Source organism: Coloeus monedula, assembly GCF_965178545.1.
Source record: "Coloeus monedula genome assembly, chromosome: 33".
Lineage (NCBI taxonomy): Eukaryota > Metazoa > Chordata > Aves > Passeriformes > Corvidae > Coloeus > Coloeus monedula.
Window position 1 is genome coordinate 2903105 of NC_138813.1, and position 18430 is coordinate 2921534.

General features: G+C 55.3%; 1 protein-coding gene across 3 annotated transcripts in view; it reads left to right on the forward strand.

Moving 5' to 3' along the window:
* PPP1R37 (protein phosphatase 1 regulatory subunit 37) overlaps positions 1-18430 on the forward strand; it is a 50035-nt gene that overhangs the window by 23724 nt on the left and 7881 nt on the right. For all 3 annotated transcript variants that reach the window (XM_082299617.1, XM_082299616.1, XM_082299618.1), the window contains 4 exons: positions 4142-4292; positions 6744-6899; positions 8679-8791; positions 11566-11707. In XM_082299617.1, coding sequence (XP_082155743.1) covers positions 4142-4292; positions 6744-6899; positions 8679-8791; positions 11566-11707 — 562 coding nt within the window. The remainder of the gene's footprint in view (positions 1-4141; positions 4293-6743; positions 6900-8678; positions 8792-11565; positions 11708-18430) is intronic.

Sequence of the window (18430 nt, forward strand, 5' to 3'; positions counted from 1 at the left end):
AATGGGGAAAAAAAAGGGAAAAAAAAGGGAAAAAATGGGAATTGGCCTCCCAGCAGGGCGGGCTCCGGTTCCTGGGCTAATTAGGGGTTAATGAGGGGTTAATGAGGAGCTAATGAGGGTTTGGTGAAGGGGTAATTAGGGGTTAATTAGGGAGCGATGTTTGGGTGGCTCCGCCCCCCCGGGCTGGGTGATGATCCCAAAAAAAAGCTGGAATATCCTGGGAAAAGGCTGTCCTGGGATCGTGATCCCGAAAAATGGGCGGGATATCCCAAAAAAGGGCGGGAAATCCCAAAAAAGGATGGAAAATCCCATGGAAAAGCTTTTCTTGGGATCATTATCCCCAAAAAGGGTGGAAAATCCTAAAAAAAGGACCAATTATCCCAAAAAAAGGGCGGAATATCCCATGGAAAAGCCTTTCCTGGGATCATTATCCCAAAAAAAAGGGCGAAATATCCCAAAAAAAAGGGTGGGAAATCCCAGGGAAAAGCTTTTCTTGGGATCATTATCCCCAAAAAAGGGTGGAAAATCCCAAAAAAAGGACCAATTATCCCAAAAAAAGGGCGGAATATCCCAAAAAAGGGCCAATTATCCCACAAAAAGGGTCACTTATCCCTAAAAAAGGGCGGACTATCCCAAAAAAGGGCGGGAAATCCCAAAAAAGGGTGGGAAATCCCATGGAAAAGCTTTTCTTGGGATCATTATCCCCAAAAAGGGTGAAAAATCCCAAAAAAAGGACCAGTTATCCCAAAAAAAGGGCGGAATATCCCTAAAAAGGGGCGGAAAATCCCATGGAAAAGCTTTTCTTGGGATCATTATCCCCAAAAAGGGTGGAAAATCCCAAAAAAAGGACCAATTATCCCAAAAAAAGGGTGGAATATCCCATGGAAAAGCCTTTCCTGGGATCATTATCCCCAAAAAAAGGGCGAAATATCCCAAAAAAAAGGGTGGGAAATCCCATGGAAAAGCTTTTCTTGGGATCATTATCCCAAAAAAAAGGGTGGAAAATCCCAAAAAAAGGACCAATTATCCCAAAAAAAGGGTAGAATATCCCTAAAAAGGGGTGGAAAATCCCATGGAAAAGCTTTTCTTGGGATCATTATCCCCAAAAAGGGTGGAAAATCCTAAAAAAAGGACCAATTATCCCAAAAAAAGGGCGGAATATCCCATGGAAAAGCCTTTCCTGGGATCATTATCCCCAAAAAAAGGGCGAAATATCCCAAAAAAAAGGGTGGGAAATCCCATGGAAAAGCTTTTCTTGGGATCATTATCCCCAAAAAAAGGTGGAAAATCCCCAAAAAAGGACCAGTTATCCCCAAAAAAGGGCGGAATATCCCAAAAAAGGGCCAATTATCCCACAAAAAGGGTCACTTATCCCTAAAAAAGGGCGGAATATCCCAAAAAAGGGCAGGAAATCCCAAAAAAGGGTGGAAAATCCCAAAAAAGGATGGAATATCCCAGGGAAAAGCTTTTTTTGGGATCATTACCCCCAAAAAAGTGCTGAGGATCCCAAAAAAGAGGAGAATACCCCAAAAAAAAGGGCCAATTATCCCAAAAAAAGGGGTGGAAAATCCCATGGAAAAGCCTTTCCTGGGATCATTATCCCAAAAAAAGGGCGAAATATCCCAAAAAAGGGTGGAAAATCCCAAAAAAATGGTGGAAAATCCCAAAAAAGGGTGGAAAATCCCCAAAAAAGGTCGGAAAATCCCATGGGAAAGCTTTTCTTGGGATCATTACCCCCAAAAAAGTGCTGAGGATCCCAAAAAAAGAGGAGAATACCCCAAAAAAAAAGGGCCAATTATCCCAAAAAAAGGGGTGGGAAATCCCATGGAAAAGCCTTTCCTGGGATCATTATCCCCAAAAAAAAGGCGAAATATCCCAAAAAAGGGTGGAAAATCCCCAAAAAAGGGTGGGAAATCCCAAAAAAAAGCCTTTCCTGGGATCATTATCCCAAAAAAAAGGCGGAATATCCGCCGGCAAAGCCCTTCCCGGGATTGTTATCCCAACAAAGGCCTCGTTATCCCATGGAAAAGCCGCTCCATTATCCCGGGAATGATCCCGGGAATGATCCCGGTAATTATCCTGGTAATTATCTCCCTCATTATCCCGCTAATTATCCCAATGATCCCGACCATCCCGGTTTTCCGGCGCGTGCCCTTCCCCGGCCGCTCCCCAATTCCTTCCCAACCTCCTCATTTCCCTCTGGGCGCTCCCAACCTTCGGATCCGCATTCCAGAGGCTCGGAATTCCCGCGGGAATGGCGCTGCCAGCTCCGCTCCGGCCGCCTCCGCAATTCCCGGCACCTTGGAATTCTCTCCCAAATTTCTCCCGGACGATCCCGATGCCCATTCCCGGTGTTTATTCCCGGATTTCTGCGCTCAGGGCCGGTTGGGATCCATCCGGCTCCGTGTCCCAATCCCCATTCCCGGTGTTTATTCCCGGATTTCTGGGTTCGGGGCCGGTTGGGATCCATCCGGCTCCGTGTCCCGCTGCCCATTCCCGGTGTTTATTCCCGGATTTCTGGGTTTGGGGCCGGTTGGGATCCATCCGGCTCCGTGTCCCAATCCCCATTCCCGGTGTTTATTCCCGGATTTCTGCGCTCAGGGCCGGTTGGGATCCATCCGGCTCCGTGTCCCAATCCCCATTCCCGGTGTTTATTCCCGGATTTCTGGGTTCGGGGCCGGTTGGGATCCATCCGGCTCCGTGTCCCGCTGCCCATTCCCGGTGTTTATTCCCGGATTTCTGGGTTTGGGGCCGGTTGGGATCCATCCGGCTCCGTGTCCCAATCCCCATTCCCGGTGTTTATTCCCGGATTTCTGCTCTCAGGGCCGGTTGGGATCCATCCGGCTCCGTGTCCCAATCCCCATTCCCGGTGTTTATTCCCGGATTTCTGCACTCAGGGCCGGTTGGGATCCATCCGGCTCCGTGTCCCAATCCCCATTCCCGGTGTTTATTCCCGGATTTCTGCGCTCAGGGCCGGTTGGGATCCATCCGGCTCCGTGTCCCAATCCCCATTCCCGGTGTTTATTCCCGGATTTCTGGGTTTGGGGCCGGTTGGGATCCATCCGGCTCCGTGTCCCAATCCCCATTCCCAGTGTTTATTCCCAGATTTCTGGGTTTGGGGCCGGTTGGGATCCATCCGGCTCCGTGTCCCAATCCCCATTCCCGGTGTTTATTCCTGGATTTCTGCACTCAGGGCCGGTTGGGATCCATCCGGCTCCGTGTCCCAATCCCCATTCCCGGTGTTTATTCCCGGATTTCTGCGCTCAGGGCCGGTTGGGATCCATCCGGCTCCGTGTCCCAATCCCCATTCCCGGTGTTTATTCCCAGATTTCTTCGCTCAGGGCCGGTTGGGATCCATCCGGCTCCGTGTCCCAATCCCCATTCCCGGTGTTTATTCCCGGATTTCTGCGCTCAGGGCCGGTTGGGATCCATCCGGCTCCGTGTCCCGATGCCCATTCCCGGTGTTTATTCCCGGATTTCTGCGCTCAGGGCCGGTTGGGATCCATCCGGCTCCGTGTCCCAATCCCCATTCCCGGTGTTTATTCCCGGATTTCTGCGCTCAGGGCCGGTTGGGATCCATCCGGCTCCGTGTCCCGATGCCCATTCCCGGTGTTTATTCCCGGATTTCTGCGCTCAGGGCCGGTTGGGATCCATCCGGCTCCATGTCCCAATCCCCATTCCCGGTGTTTATTCCCGGATTTCTGCGCTCAGGGCCGGTTGGGATCCATCCGGTTCCGTGTCCCAATCCCCATTCCCGGTGTTTATTCCCGGATTTCTGGGTTTGGGGCCGGTTGGGATCCATCCGGCTCCGTGTCCCAATCCCCATTCCCAGTGTTTATTCCCAGATTTCTGGGTTTGGGGCCGGTTGGGATCCATCCGGCTCCGTGTCCCAATCCCCATTCCCGGTGTTTATTCCTGGATTTCTGCGCTCAGGGCCGGTTGGGATCCATCCGGCTCCGTGTCCCAATCCCCATTCCCGGTGTTTATTCCCGGATTTCTGCTCTCAGGGCCGGTTGGGATCCATCCGGCTCCGTGTCCCGATGCCCATTCCCGGTGTTTATTCCCGGATTTCTGCGCTCAGGGCCGGTTGGGATCCATCCGGCTCCGTATCCGGATGCCCATTCCCGGTTTTTTTTCCCAGACGAGCTGCCTGCAGTACCTGGATGCCCGGAACACTCCGCTCCTGGATCACTCGGCTCCGTTCGTGGCTCGGGCGCTCCGGATCAGCAGCAGCCTCGTGGTTCTGCACCTGGAAAACACCTCCCTGTCCGGGAGACCCCTCATGCTCCTGGGTCAGATTCCCGGGATTTCCACCCGCATCGGGAATGCGGGCCGGGGCTGCGGGTTGGGAATGAGATTCCCGGGATTCCTGCCCGGAGCGGGAGTTGGGAATGAAGGGGTTAAAGGGGGTTGGGATGGGGGGGGGGGAAAGGAGGGGGAGGAGAGGGAAAGGCCTGGGAATTCCCACATTCCCGTCTCCCATTCCCACATTCCCATTCCCCCTTTCCCATCCCACATTCCCAAATTCCCGTGCCCATTCCCACGTTCCCATCCCCTTTTTCCCCCTTTCCTGTGCCCATTCCCCCATTCCCCTTTCCCATCCCGTTTTCCCATCCCTTTTTCCCCCTTTCCCATCCCTTTTTCCCCCTTTCCCATCCCCATTCCCCCTTTCCCATCTCCATCCCCCTTTTTCCATCCCCTTTTCCCACGTTCCCATCCTGGTTTTCCCCCTTTTCCATTCCCATTCCCCCGTTCCCATCACCTTTTCCCCCGTGCCCATTCCCCCCTTTCCCCCCCTTTCCCCCCTTTTTCCCCTTTTCCATTCCTGTTCCCCCTTTCCCATTCCCATTCCCACGTTCCCGTGCCCATTCCCACATTCCCATTCCCCCTTTTCCCCCTTTCCCATTCCCATTCCCACGTTCCCACATCCCCTTTTCCCACGTTCCTGTTCCCATTCCCACATCCCCATTCCCTTTCCCGTGCCCGTTCCCACATTCCCGTGCCCCCTTGCCCATCCCCCCTTTCCTGTGCCCCTTCCCACATTCCCATCCCCTTTTCCCATGTTCCCATTCCCAAGTTCCCGTCCCCATTCCCCCTTTCCCGTCCCCATTCCCCCTTGCCCATCCCCTTTTCCCCCTTTTCCCCTCACGCATTCCCATGTTCCCGTTCCCCCTTGCCCATCCCCCCTTTCCCATTCCCATTCCCCCTTTCCCATCCCCATCCCCCCTTTCCCATTCCCATTCCCATTCCCATTCCCACATCCCCATTTCCCCCGTTCCCGTGCCCATTCCCACGTTCCCATCCCCTTTTCCCACGTTCCCGTGCCCATTCCCCCATTCCCCCATTCCCATTCCCCCTTTTCCCCCTTTTCCCATGTTCCCATCCCCATCCCCCCCTTCCCATGCCCGTTCCCCCTTTCCCCTCCCGCATTCCCACATTCCTGTGCCCATTCCCCCATTCCCATTCCCCCTTTTCCCCTCCCACATTCCCACGTTCCCGTGCCCATTCCCATTCCCCCTTTTCCCCCTTTTCCCCCTTTTCCCCCTTTTCCCATTCCCATTCCCACGTTCCCATTCCCCCTTTCCCATCCCCCCATTCCCATCCCCATCCTGCCTTTCCCTTTCCCTTTCCCATTCCCATTCCCCCTTTCCCATCCCCATCCCCCCTTTCCCTTTCCCATCCCCATCCCCCCTTTCCCCCTTTTCCCCCTTTTCCCATGTTCCCGTTCCCATCCCCCTCTTCCCATCCCCATTCCCACGTTCCCATCCCCATTCCCCCATTCCCCCATCCCCATTCCCCCTTTCCCCTCCCACATTCCCACGTTCCCATGCCCATTCCCCCATTCCCATTCCCCCTTTTCCCCCTTTTCCCATCCCCATTCCCACGTTCCCGTGCCCATTCCCCCTTTCCCATCCCCATTCCCCCTTTCCCTTTCCCATTCCCATTCCCATTCCCATTCCCCCTTTTCCCCCTTTTCCCCCTTTTCCCATTCCCATTCCCACGTTCCCATTCCCATTCCCCCTTTCCCATTTCCATTCCCCCTTTCCCATTCCCCCATTCCCATTCCCATTCCCCCTTTCCCTTTCCCTTTCCCATTCCCATTCCCCCTTTCCCCCCTTTCCCCCCTTTTCCCCTTTTTCCCATTCCCATTCCCCCATTCCCATCCCCCCCTTTCCCTTTCCCTTTCCCATTCCCATTCCCATTCCCTTTCCCCCTTTTCCCCCTTTTCCCCCCTTTCCCCCCTTTTCCCCCTTTTCCCATTCCCATTCCCCCATTCCCATCCCCATCCCCCCTTTCCCTTTCCCTTTCCCTTTCCCTTTCCCTTTCCCATTCCCATTCCCCCTTTCCCCCCTTTCCCCCCTTTTCCCCTTTTTCCCATTCCCATTCCCCCATTCCCATCCCCCCTTTCCCTTTCCCTTTCCCTTTCCCATTCCCATTCCCATTCCCATTCCCATTCCCTTTCCCCCTTTTCCCCCTTTTCCCCCCTTTCCCCCCTTTTCCCTCTTTTCCCATTCCCATTCCCCCATTCCCATCCCCATCCCCCCTTTCCCTTTCCCTTTCCCTTTCCCTTTCCCTTTCCCATTCCCATCCCCCTTTCCCCCCTTTCCCCCCTTTTCCCCTTTTTCCCATTCCCATTCCCACGTTCCCATCCCCATCCCCCCTTTCCCATTCCCCCATTCCCATTCCCATTCCCCCTTTTCCCACTCCCATTCCCACGTCGCGGTGCCGTTCCCGCCGCGCAGCCACGGCGCTGAAGATGAACGTGACGCTGCGCGAGCTCTACCTGGCCGACAACAAACTCAACGGGCTGCAGGACTCGGCGCAGCTCGGCAACCTCCTCAAGTTCAACGGCTCCATCCAGATCCTGGACCTGCGCAACAACCACATCCTGGATTCCGGTGGGAGCCGCGGCGGGAACGGCCCCCGGGCTGCGAATGGGCGGGGATGGGAGCGGGAGTGGTGGGAATGGGGTCGGGATGGGTTTGGAGTGGTGGGAATGGGGTTGGGATGGGTTTGGGATGGGAGTGGGAGTGGTGGGAATGGGGTTGGGATGGGATTGGGATGGGATTGGAGTGGTGGGAATGGGAACGGGATGGGGTTGGGATGGTTTGGAATGGTGGGAATGGGGTTGGGATGGGGTTGGGATGGGGTTGGGATGGGATTGGGATGGGATTGGAGTGGTGGGAATGGGGTTGGGATGGGATTGGGATGGGATTGAAGTGGTGGGAATGGGGTTGGGATGGGGTTGGGATGGTTTGGAGTGGTGGGAATGGGGTTGGGATGGGGTTGGGATGGGATTGGAGTGGTGGGAATGGGGTTGGGATGGGGTTGGGATGGGATTGGAGTGGTGGGAATGGGGTTGGGATGGGATTGGGATGGGATTGGAGTGGTGGGAATGGGGTTGGGATGGGATTGGGATGGGAGCGGGAGTGGTGGGAATGGGGTTGGGATGGGATTGGGATGGTTTGGAATGGTGGGAATGGGGTTGGGATGGGATTGGGATGGGATTGGAGTGGTGGGAATGGGGTTGGGATGGGATTGGGATGGGATTGGAGTGGTGGGAATGGGGTTGGGATGGGATTGGAGTGGTGGGAATGGGGTTGGGATGGGATTGGGATGGGATTGGAGTGGTGGGAATGGGGTTGGGATGGGTTTGGGATGGGATTGGAGTGGTGGGAATGGGGTTGGGATGGGATTGGGATGGGATTGGAGTGGGGGAATGGAAGCGGGAGTGGTGGGAATGGGATTGGGATGGGATTGGGATGGGATTGGAGTGATGGGAATGGGGTTGGGATGGGGTTGGGATGGGATTGGAGTGGTGGGAATGGGGTTGGGATGGGATGGGATGGTTTGGAATGGTGGGAATGGCTCTGGAATGGCTCTGGGATGGCTCTGGGATGGCTCTGGGATGGCTCTGGGATGGCTCTGGGATGGGTCTGGGATGGCTCTGGGATGGCTCTGGGATGGGTCTGGGATGGGTCTGGGATGGGTCTGGGATGGGTCTGGGATGGGTCTGGAATGGGTCTGGGATGGCTCTGGGATGGGTCTGGAATGGGTCTGGGATGGGTCTGGGATGGCTCTGGGATGGGGTTGGGAATGGTGGGAACGGCTCTGGGATGCCGGGAACACCCAAACCATGGGAGAACCTCAGCCAACACCATCGGCTCTGGGCTCAGTCCCGGCCTTTCCCTGTCCTGGCCTAACCCTGGCCTTTCCCAGGCCTGGCCTAACCCCGGCCTTTCCCCTTTCCCCGGCCTGGCCTAACCTGGCCTTTCCTAACCCTGGCCTTTCCCAAGCCTGGCCTAACCCTGGTCTTTCCTAGGTCTAACCCTGGCCTTTCCTAGGCCTAACCCTGGCCTTTCCTAGGCCTGGCCTAACCCCAACCTTTCCCCTTTCCCCGTCCTGGTCTAACCCCGGCCTTTCCCCTTTCCCCGGCCTGGCCTAACCCCGGCCTTTCCCCATCCTGGTCTAACCCCGGCCTTTCCCCGGCCTGGCCTAACCCCGGCCTTTCCCTGTCCTGGCCTAACCCCAGCCTATCCCAGGCCTGGCCTAACCCCGGCCCATCCCAGGCCTGGCCTAACCCCGGCCTTTCCCTGTCCTGGTCTAACCCCAGCCTATCCTAGGCCTGGTCTAACCCCAGCCTATCCTAGGCCTGGCCTAACCCCAGCCTATCCTAGGCCTGGCCTACCTGTGCGAGGGGCTGCGGGAGCAGCGCCGGGGGCTGGTGACGCTCGTGCTCTGGAACAACCAGCTCAGCCACGCCGGGATGGCCTTCCTGGGCATGACCCTGGTGAGCCCTCCCAGCATTCCCGGAATTCCCGGAATTCCCGGAATTCCCACAATTCCCGGAATTCCGCAGCGAGCCCGGCTCCAACAGGGGACGGGGGGGGGGGGGGGGGGAGAACGTTGGGATGCCGGGGGATTGCCGGGTTTGCCGTGGGTTCTCCGTGGGTTTTCCATGGGTTTTCCTTGGGTTTTCCATGATTTCCGTGGGTTTTCCATGATTTCCGTTGGTTTTCCATGGATTTCCGTGGATTTCCATGGGTTGTCCATGGGTTTCCATTGGTTTCTACGGTTTTCCATTGGTTTTCCTTGGATTTCCATTGGTTTTCCATGGATTTCCATGGATTTCCACGGATTTCCATTGGTTTTCCATGATTTCCGTGGATTTTCCTTGGTTTTCCATGGATTTCCATGGATTTCCATGGATTTCCATTGGTTTTCCATGATTTCCATGGATTTCCTTTGGTTTTCCATGATTTCCATTGGTTTCTATGGTTTTCCATTGGTTTTCCATGGATTTCCATGGATTTCCTTTGGTTTTCCCTGGATTTCCATGGATTTCCATTGGTTTTCCATGGATTTCCGTGGATTTCCATGGGTTGTCCATGGGTTTCCATTGGTTTCTACGGTTTTCCATTGGTTTTCCATGGATTTCCATGGATTTCCATGGATTTCCATTGGTTTTCCATGATTTCCATGGATTTCCTTTGGTTTTCCATGGATTTCCATTAGTTTCTATGGTTTTCCATTGGTTTTCCATGGATTTCCGTGGATTTTCCTTGGTTTTCCATGGATTTCCATGGATTTCCATGGATTTCCATTGGTTTTCCATGATTTCCATGGATTTCCTTTGGTTTTCCATGATTTCCATTGGTTTCTATGGTTTTCCATTGGTTTTCCATGGATTTCCATGGATTTCCTTTGGTTTTCCATGGATTTCCATGGATTTCCATGGGTTTTCCATGGGTTTCCATTGGTTTCTACGGTTTTCCATGGATTTCCATGGATTTCCATGGATTTCCGTGGATTTCCATGGGTTTTCCCTGGATTTCCATGGATTTCCATTGGTTTTCCATGGATTTCCGTGGATTTCCATGGGTTTTCCATGGGTTTCCATTGGTTTCTACGGTTTTCCATTGGTTTTCCATGGATTTCCATGGATTTCCACGGATTTCCATTGGTTTTCCATGATTTCCATGGATTTCCTTTGGTTTTCCATGGATTTCCATTGGTTTCTACGGTTTTCCATGGACTTTCCATTGGTTTTCCATGGATTTCCATGGATTTCCGTGGATTTCCTTTGGTTTTCCATTGGTTTTCCATGGATTTCCATGGATTTCCACGGATTCCCGTGGGTTTTCCATGATTTCCGTGGATTTTCCTTGGTTTTCCATGGATTTCCACGGTTTTCCATGGGTTTTCCATGATTTCCGTGGATTTTCCTTGGTTTTCCATTGGTTTTCCATGGATTTCCATGGGTTTTCCATGATTTCCGTGGATTTCCTTTGGTTTTCCATTGGTTTTCCATGGATTTCCATGGTTTTCCGTTGGTTTTCCATGGATTTCCATAGATTTCCTTTGGTTTTCCATGGATTTCCATTGGTTTCTATGGTTTTCCATTGGTTTTCCATGGATTTCCATGGACTTTCCATGGGTTTTCCATTATTGCCATTGGTTTCCCGTGTGTTTTCCATGGATTTCTGTGGATTTCCTTTGGTTTTCCATTGGTTTTCCATTGGTTTTCCCTGGATTCCCATGGGTTTTCCCTGGATTCCCTGGGTTTTCCCTGGATTCCCATGGTTTTCCCAGGATTCCTGTCACATTTCCTGGGATTCCTGTGGGTTTTCCCAGGATTCCCATGGGTTTTCCCTGGATTCCCGTGGCATTTCCCGGGATTCCCATGGGTTTTCCCGGGATTTCCCTGGGTTTTCCCAGGATTTCCCTGGATTCCCATGGTTTCCCCTGGATTCCCATGGGTTTTCCCTGGATTCCCGTGGCTTTTCCTGGGATTCCCATGGGTTTTCCCTGGATTTCCCTGGATTCCCATGGTTTTCCCTGGATTCCCATGGGTTTTCCCTGGATTCCCGTGGCTTTTCCCGGGATTCCCATGGGTTTTCCCTGGATTCCCGTGGCATTTCCCGGGATTCCCATGGGTTTTCCCAGGATTCCCATGGGTTTTCCCAGGATTTCCCTGGACTCTCATGGTTTTCCCTGGATTCCCATGGTTTTACCCAGGATTCCCGTGGGATTTCCCGGCATTCCCATGGGTTTTCCCTGGATTCCCTGGGTTTTCCCAGGATTTCCCTGGACTCCCATGGTTTTCCCTGGATTCCCGTGGGTTTTCCCTGGATTCCCATGGCTTTTCCTGGGATTCCCATGGTTTTACCCAGGATTCCCGTGGGATTTCCCGGCATTCCCGTGGGTTTTCCCTGGATTCCCATGGGTTTTCCCTGTATTCCCATGGGTTTTCCCGGGATTCCCGTGGCTTTTCCCAGGATTCCCATGGGTTTTCCCAGGATTTCCCTGGACTCCTATGGTTTTCCCTGGATTCCCGTGGCATTTCCCTGGATTCCCGTGGCTTTTCCTGGGATTCCCGTGGCTTTTCCTGGGATTCCCATGGGTTTTCCCAGGATTTCCCTGTATTCCCATGGGTTTTCCCTGGATTCCCTGGGTTTTCCCAGGATTTCCCTGGACTCCCATGGTTTCCCCTGGATTCCCATGGGTTTCCCCGGGATTCCCATGGGTTTTCCCGGGATTCCCGTGGCGTTTCCGTGCCCGCAGCCGCACACGCAGAGCCTGGAGACGCTGAACCTGGGCCACAACCCCATCGGCAACGAGGGCGTGCGGAACCTGAAGAACGGATTGATCGGGAACCGCTCCGTGCTCCGCCTCGGCCTGGCCTGCACCAAACTCACCTGCGAAGGTGCCCCGGGAATGCCGGGATTGCCGGGAGGCTCGGGAAAAGGGGGAGGGGGTCGGGAAAGGGGGGATGGGGTCGGGAAAAGGGGGATGGGATTGGGGAAGTTGGGATGGGGTTGGGAAAGGGGGGATGGGGTTGGGAAAAGGGAGATGGGATTGGGAAAGTTGGGATGGGGTTCGGAAAGGGGGAAGGGGTTGGGAAAGTTGGGATGGGGTTGGGGAAGGGGGGAGGGGTTGGGAAAAGGGGGAGGGGTTGGGAAAGGGGGGATGGGGTTGGGAAAGGGGGGATGGGGTTGGGAAAGTTGGGATGGGGTTGGGGAAGTTGGGATGGGTTTGGAAAAGGGGGAGGGGTTGGGAAAAGGGGGAGGGGTTGGGGAAAGGGGGGATGGGGTTGGGAAAAGGGAGATGGGATTGGGAAAAGGGGGAGGGGTTGGGAAAGTTGGGATGGGGTTGGGAAAGGGGGGATGGGATTGGGAAAGGGGGGAGGGGGTTGGGAAAGGGGGATGGGATCGGGAAAGGGGGATGGGTTTGGGAAAGTTGGGATGGGATTGGGGAAGTTGGGATGGGATTGGGGAAGGGGGGAGGGGTTGGGAAAAGGGGGAGGGGTTGGGAAAGGGGGGATGGGGTTGGGAAAGGGGGGGATGGGGTTGGGAAAGTTGGGATGGGGTTGGGGAAGTTGGGATGGGTTTGGAAAAGGGGGATGGGATTGGGAAAGGGGGGAGGGGTTGGGAAAGTTGGGATGGGGTTGGGAAAGTTGGGATGGGATTGGGAAAGGGGGGAGGGGTTGGGAAAGTTGGGATGGGGTTGGGAAAGGGGGGAGGGGTTGGGAAAGTTGGGATGGGGTTGGGAAAAGGGGGAAGGGGTTGGGAAAGTTGGGATGGGGTTGGGAAAGTTGGGATGGGATTGGGAAAGGGGGGAGGGGTTGGGAAAGTTGGGATGGGGTTGGGAAAGGGGGGAGGGGTTGGGAAAGTTGGGATGGGGTTGGGAAAAGGGGGAAGGGGTTGGGAAAGTTGGGATGGGGTTGGGAAAGTTGGGATGGGATTGGGAAAGGGGGGAGGGGTTGGGAAAGTTGGGATGGGGTTGGGAAAGGGGGGAGGGGTTGGGAAAGTTGGGATGGGGTTGGGAAAAGGGGGAAGGGGTTGGGAAAGTTGGGATGGGGTTGGGAAAGTTGGGATGGGATTGGGAAAGGGGGGAGGGGTTGGGAAAAGGGGGATGGGGTTGGGAAAAGGGGGATGGGATTGGGAAAGGGGGATGGGGTTGGGGAAGTTGGGATGGGATTGGGAAAGGGGGAAGGGGTTGGGAAAAGGGGGAGGGGGTTGGGAAAGTTGGGATGGGATTGGGGAAGTTGGGATGGGATTGGGAAAGGGGGAAGGGGTTGGGAAAAGGGGGAGGGGGTTGGGAAAGTTGGGATGGGATTGGGGAAGTTGGGATGGGGTTGGGAAAAGGGGGATGGGACTGGGAAAAGGGGGAGGGGTTGGGAAAGGGGGAGGGGTTTGGGGAAGTTGGGATGGGGTTGGGAAAAGGGGGATGGGGTTGGGAAGTTGGGAGGGGGTTGGGAAAAGGGGGATGGGTTGGGAAAAGGGGATGGGATTGGGAAAAGGGGATGGGGTTGGGAAAGGGGGGATGGGATTGGGAAAGTTGGGATGGGATTGGGGAAGTTGGGATGGGGTTGGGGAAGTTGGGATGGGGTTGGGAAAAGGGGAAGGGATTGGGAAAAGGGGGATGGGGTTGGGGAAGTTGGGATGGGATTGGGGAAGTTGGGATGGGGTTGGGAAAAGGGGGAGGGGTTGGGAAAAGGGGGAGGGGGTTGGGAAAGGGGGGAGGGGTTGGGAAAAGGGGGATGGGGTTGGGAAAGTTGGGATGGGGTTGGGAAAGTTGGGATGGGGTTGGGAAAGTTGGGATGGGATTGGGGAAGGGGGGAGGGGTTGGGAAAAGGGGGAGGGGTTGGGAAAGGGGGGATGGGGTTGGGAAAGGGGGGATGGGGTTGGGGAAGTTGGGATGGGTTTGGAAAAGGGGGAAGGGGTTGGGAAAAGGGGGATGGGATTGGGGAAGTTGGGATGGGGTTGGGAAAGTTGGGATGGGGTTGGGAAAGGGGATGGGGTTGGGAAAAGGGGGATGGGATTGGGAAAGTTGGGATGGGGTTGGGAAAGGGGGATGGGGTTGGGAAAGTTGGGATGGGGTTGGGAAAGTTGGGATGGGATTGGGGAAGTTGGGATGGGGTTGGGGAAGTTGGGATGGGCTTGGGAAAGGGGGAAGGGGTTGGGAAAAGGGGGGAGGGGGTTGGGGAAGTTGGGATGGGATTGGGAAAGGGGGGAGGGGTTGGGAAAAGGGGGAGGGGTTGGGAAAGTTGGGATGGGGTTGGGAAAGGGGGAGGGGTTGGGAAAAGGGGGAGGGGTTGGGAAAAGGGGGAGGGGTTGGGAAAAGGGGGATGGGATTGGGAAAAATTGGGATGGGGTTGGGAAAGTTGGGATGGGGTTGGGGAAGTTGGGATGGGGTTGGGGAAGTTGGGATGGGGTTGGGGAAGTTGGGATGGGGTTGGGAAAAGGGGGATGGGGTTGGGAAAAGGGGGGAGGGGGTTGGGGAAGTTGGGATGGGATTGGGAAAGGGGGGAGGGGTTGGGAAAAGGGGGATGGGATTGGAAAAGTTGGGATGGGGTTGGCGAAGTTGGGATGGGGTTGGGAAAGTTGGGATGGGGTTGGGAAAGTTGGGATGGGGTTGGCGAAGTTGGGATGGGTTTGGAAAAGGGGGAAGGGGTTGGGAAAAGGGGGAGGGGGTTGGGAAAGGGGGGAGGGGTTGGGAAAAGGGGGATGGGGTTGGGAAAGGGGGGAGGGGTTGGGAAAAGGGGGAAGGGGTTGGGAAAGTTGGGATGGGGTTGGGAAAAGGGGGATGGGGTTGGGAAAAGGGAGATGGGATTGGGAAAGTTGGGATGGGGTTGGGAAAAGGGGGATGGGTTGGGGAAGTTGGGATGGGATCCAGATTTCCCAGCTTTTTCCCCAAATCCCCCCAATTCCCGGATTCCCCCCCAACTCTCCTGATTTCCCAGTTTCCCCCCCCAACTCCCCAATTCCCCGCAATTCCCTGATTTCCCAGATTTCCCGGATTTTTCCCCAAATCCCCCCGATTCCCGGATTTTTCCCCCAGTCCCCAATTCCCTGACTTCCCAGATTTCCCGGATTCTCCCCTGATTTCCCCAATTCCCCCTGATTCCCAGATTTCCCAGATTTTCTGGATTTTCCCCAATTCCTGGATTTCCCCCCAATTCCCCTGATTTCGCCCTGATTCCCCCAATTCCCCCCATTCCCAGATTTCCCCCCAACTCCCCAATTTCCCCCGATTCCCTGATTTCCCAGATTTCCCGGATTTTCCCCAATTCCCAAACTTCTCCCATTTCCCCAGATTTCCCAGATTTCTGGGATTTTCCACCCATTCCCAGACTTCCCAGATTTTTCCCTGATTTCCCCCTGATTCCCAGATTTCCCAGATTTCCCTGATTTACCCCCAATTCCCCAAATCCCCCCGATTCCTGGATTTTGCCCCCAATTCCCAATTTCCCAGATTTTGCCCGGATTTCCTTCCAATTCCCCCCAGTTCCCAGATTTCCTGGATTTTCCCCAATTCCTGGATTTCCCCCTGATTCCCCCAATCCCCCCAATTCCCAATTTCCCAGATTCCCCCCAACTCCCCCAATTCCTCTGATTCCCGGACGGGACCCCAATTCCCGGATTTCCCCCCAATTCCCAGATTCCCCCAATCCCAATTCCCGGATTTTCCCCAATTCCCAGATTCCCCCAATCCCAATTCCCGGATTTCCCCCCAATTCCCAGATTCCCCCAATCCCGCCAATTCCCGGATTTCCCCCCAATTCCCAGATTCCCCCAATCCCAATTCCCGGATTCCCCCCAATTCCCAGATTCCCCCAATCCCGCCGATTCCCGGACGAGTCCCCCAATTCCCAGATTTCCCTCCAATCCCGCCAATTCCCGGATTTCCCCCCAATTCCCAGATTTCCCCCCAATCCCAATTCCCGGATTCCCCCCAATTCCCAGATTTCCCCCCAATCCCGCTGATTCCCGGACGAGTCCCCCAATTCCCAGATTTCCCCCCAATCCCGCCAATTCCCGGATTCCCCCCAATTCCCAGATTCCCCCAATCCCAATTCCCGGACGAGTCCCCCAATTCCCAGATTTCCCCCCAGTCCCGCCGATTCCTGGATTTCCCTCAATTCCCAGATTTACCCCCAATCCCAATTCCCGGATTCCCCCCAATTCCCAGATTTCCCCCCAATCCCACCAATTCCCAGATTTCCCCCCAATTCCTAGATTCCTCCAATCCCAATTCCCGGATTCCCCCCAATTCCCAGATTTTCCCCCAATCCCAATTCCCGGACGAGTCCCCCAATTCCCAGATTTCCCCCCAGTCCCGGCGATTCCCGGATTTCCCCCCAATCCCGCCAATTCCCAGATTTCCCCCCAATTCCCAGATTCCCCCAATCCCAATTCCCGGATTTCCCCCCAATTCCCAGATTTCCCCCCAGTCCCGCCGATTCCTGGATTTCCCTCAATTCCCAGATTTTCCCCCAATCCCAATTCCCAGATTCCCCCCAATTCCCAGATTTCCCCCCAATCCCCCCGATTCCCGGATTTCCCCCCAATTCCCAGATTCCCCCAATCCCAATTCCCAGATTTCCCCCCAATTCCCAGATTCCCCCAATCCCAATTCCCAGAATTCCCCCCAATTCCCAGATTTCCCCCCAATCCCGCCGATTCCCGGACGAGTCCCCCCAATTCCCAGATTCCCCCAGTCCCAATTCCCGGATGAGTCCCTTCCAATTCCCAGATTTCCCCCCAATCCCCCCGATTCCCGGATTCCCCCCAATTCCCAGATTTCCCCCCAATCCCCCCAATTCCCAGATTTCCCCCCGATCCTGCCGATTCCCGGATTTCCCTCAATTCCCAGATTTTCCCCCAATCCCGCCGATTCCCAGATTCCCCCCAATTCCCAGATTTCCCCCCAATCCCGCCAATTCCCGGATTCCCCCCAATTCCCAGATTTTCCCCCAATCCCAATTCCCGGACGAGTCCCCCAATTCCCAGATTTCCCCCCAGTCCCGCCGATTCCTGGATTTCCCCCCAATCCCAATTCCCGGATTTCCCCCCAATTCCCAGATTTCCCCCCAATCCCGCTGATTCCCGGATTTCCCTCAATTCCCAGATTTCCCCCCAATCCCGCCAATTCCCGGATTCCCCCCAATTCCCAGATTCCCCCAGTCCCAATTCCCGGATGAGTCCCTTCCAATTCCCAGATTTCCCCCCAGTCCCGCCGATTCCCGGATTCCCCCCAATTCCCAGATTTCCCCCCAATCCCCCCAATTCCCAGATTTCCCCCCAATCCTGCCGATTCCCGGATTTCCCTCAATTCCCAGATTTTCCCCCAATCCCGCCGATTCCCAGATTCCCCCCAATTCCCAGATTTTCCCCCAATCCCGCCGATTCCCAGATTCCCCCCAATTCCCAGATTTCCCCCCAATCCCGCCAATTCCCGGATTCCCCCCAATTCCCAGATTCCCCCAGTCCCAATTCCCGGATGAGTCCCTTCCAATTCCCAGATTTCCCCCCAGTCCCGCCGATTCCCGGATTTCCCCCCAATCCCGCTGATTCCCGGACGAGTCCCCCCAATTCCCAGATTTCCCCCCAATCCCGCCGATTCCCGGATTTCCCCCCAATCCCGCCGATTCCCGGATTTTCCCCCAATCCCGCCGATTCCCGGATTTCCCCCCAATTCCCAGATTCCCCCAACCCCCCCAATTCCCGGATTTCCCCCCAATTCCCAGATTTCCCCCCAATCCCGCCGATTCCCGGATTCCCCCCAATTCCCAGATTTCCCCCCAATCCCTCCAATTCCCAGATTCCCCCAATCCCAATTCCCAGATTTCCCCCCAATTCCCAGATTCCCCCAATCCCAATTCCCGGATTCCCCCCAATTCCCAGATTTTCCCCCAATCCCAATTCCCGGACGAGTCCCCCAATTCCCAGATTTCCCCCCAGTCCCGGCAATTCCCGGACGAGTCCCCCAATTCCCAGATTCCCCCAATCCCAATTCCCGGATTCCCCCCAATTCCCAGATTTTCCCCCAATCCCAATTCCCGGATTCCCCCCAATTCCCAGATTTCCCCCCAATCCCCCCAATTCCCAGATTTCCCCCCAATCCCGCCGATTCCCGGATTTCCCTCAATTCCCAGATTTCCCCCCAATCCCGCCGATTCCCGGACGAGTCCCCCCAATTCCCAGATTCCCCCAGTCCCAATTCCCGGATGAGTCCCTTCCAATTCCCAGATTTCCCCCCAATCCCCCCGATTCCCGGATTCCCCCCAATTCCCAGATTTCCCCCCGATCCTGCCGATTCCCGGATTTCCCTCAATTCCCAGATTTCCCCCCAATCCCCCCGATTCCCGGATTTCCCTCAATTCCCAGATTTCCCCCCAATCCCCCCGATTCCCGGATTTCCCTCAATTCCCAGATTTCCCCCAATCCCGCCGATTCCCGGATTTCCCTCAATTCCCAGATTTCCCCCCAATCCCGCCGATTCCCGGATTTCCCTCAATTCCCAGATTTCCCCCCAATCCCATCGATTCCCAGATTTCCTCCCAATTCCCAGATTCCCCCAATCCCAATTCCCGGATTTCCCCCCAATTCCCAGATTTCCCCCCAATTCCCAGATTTCCCCCCAA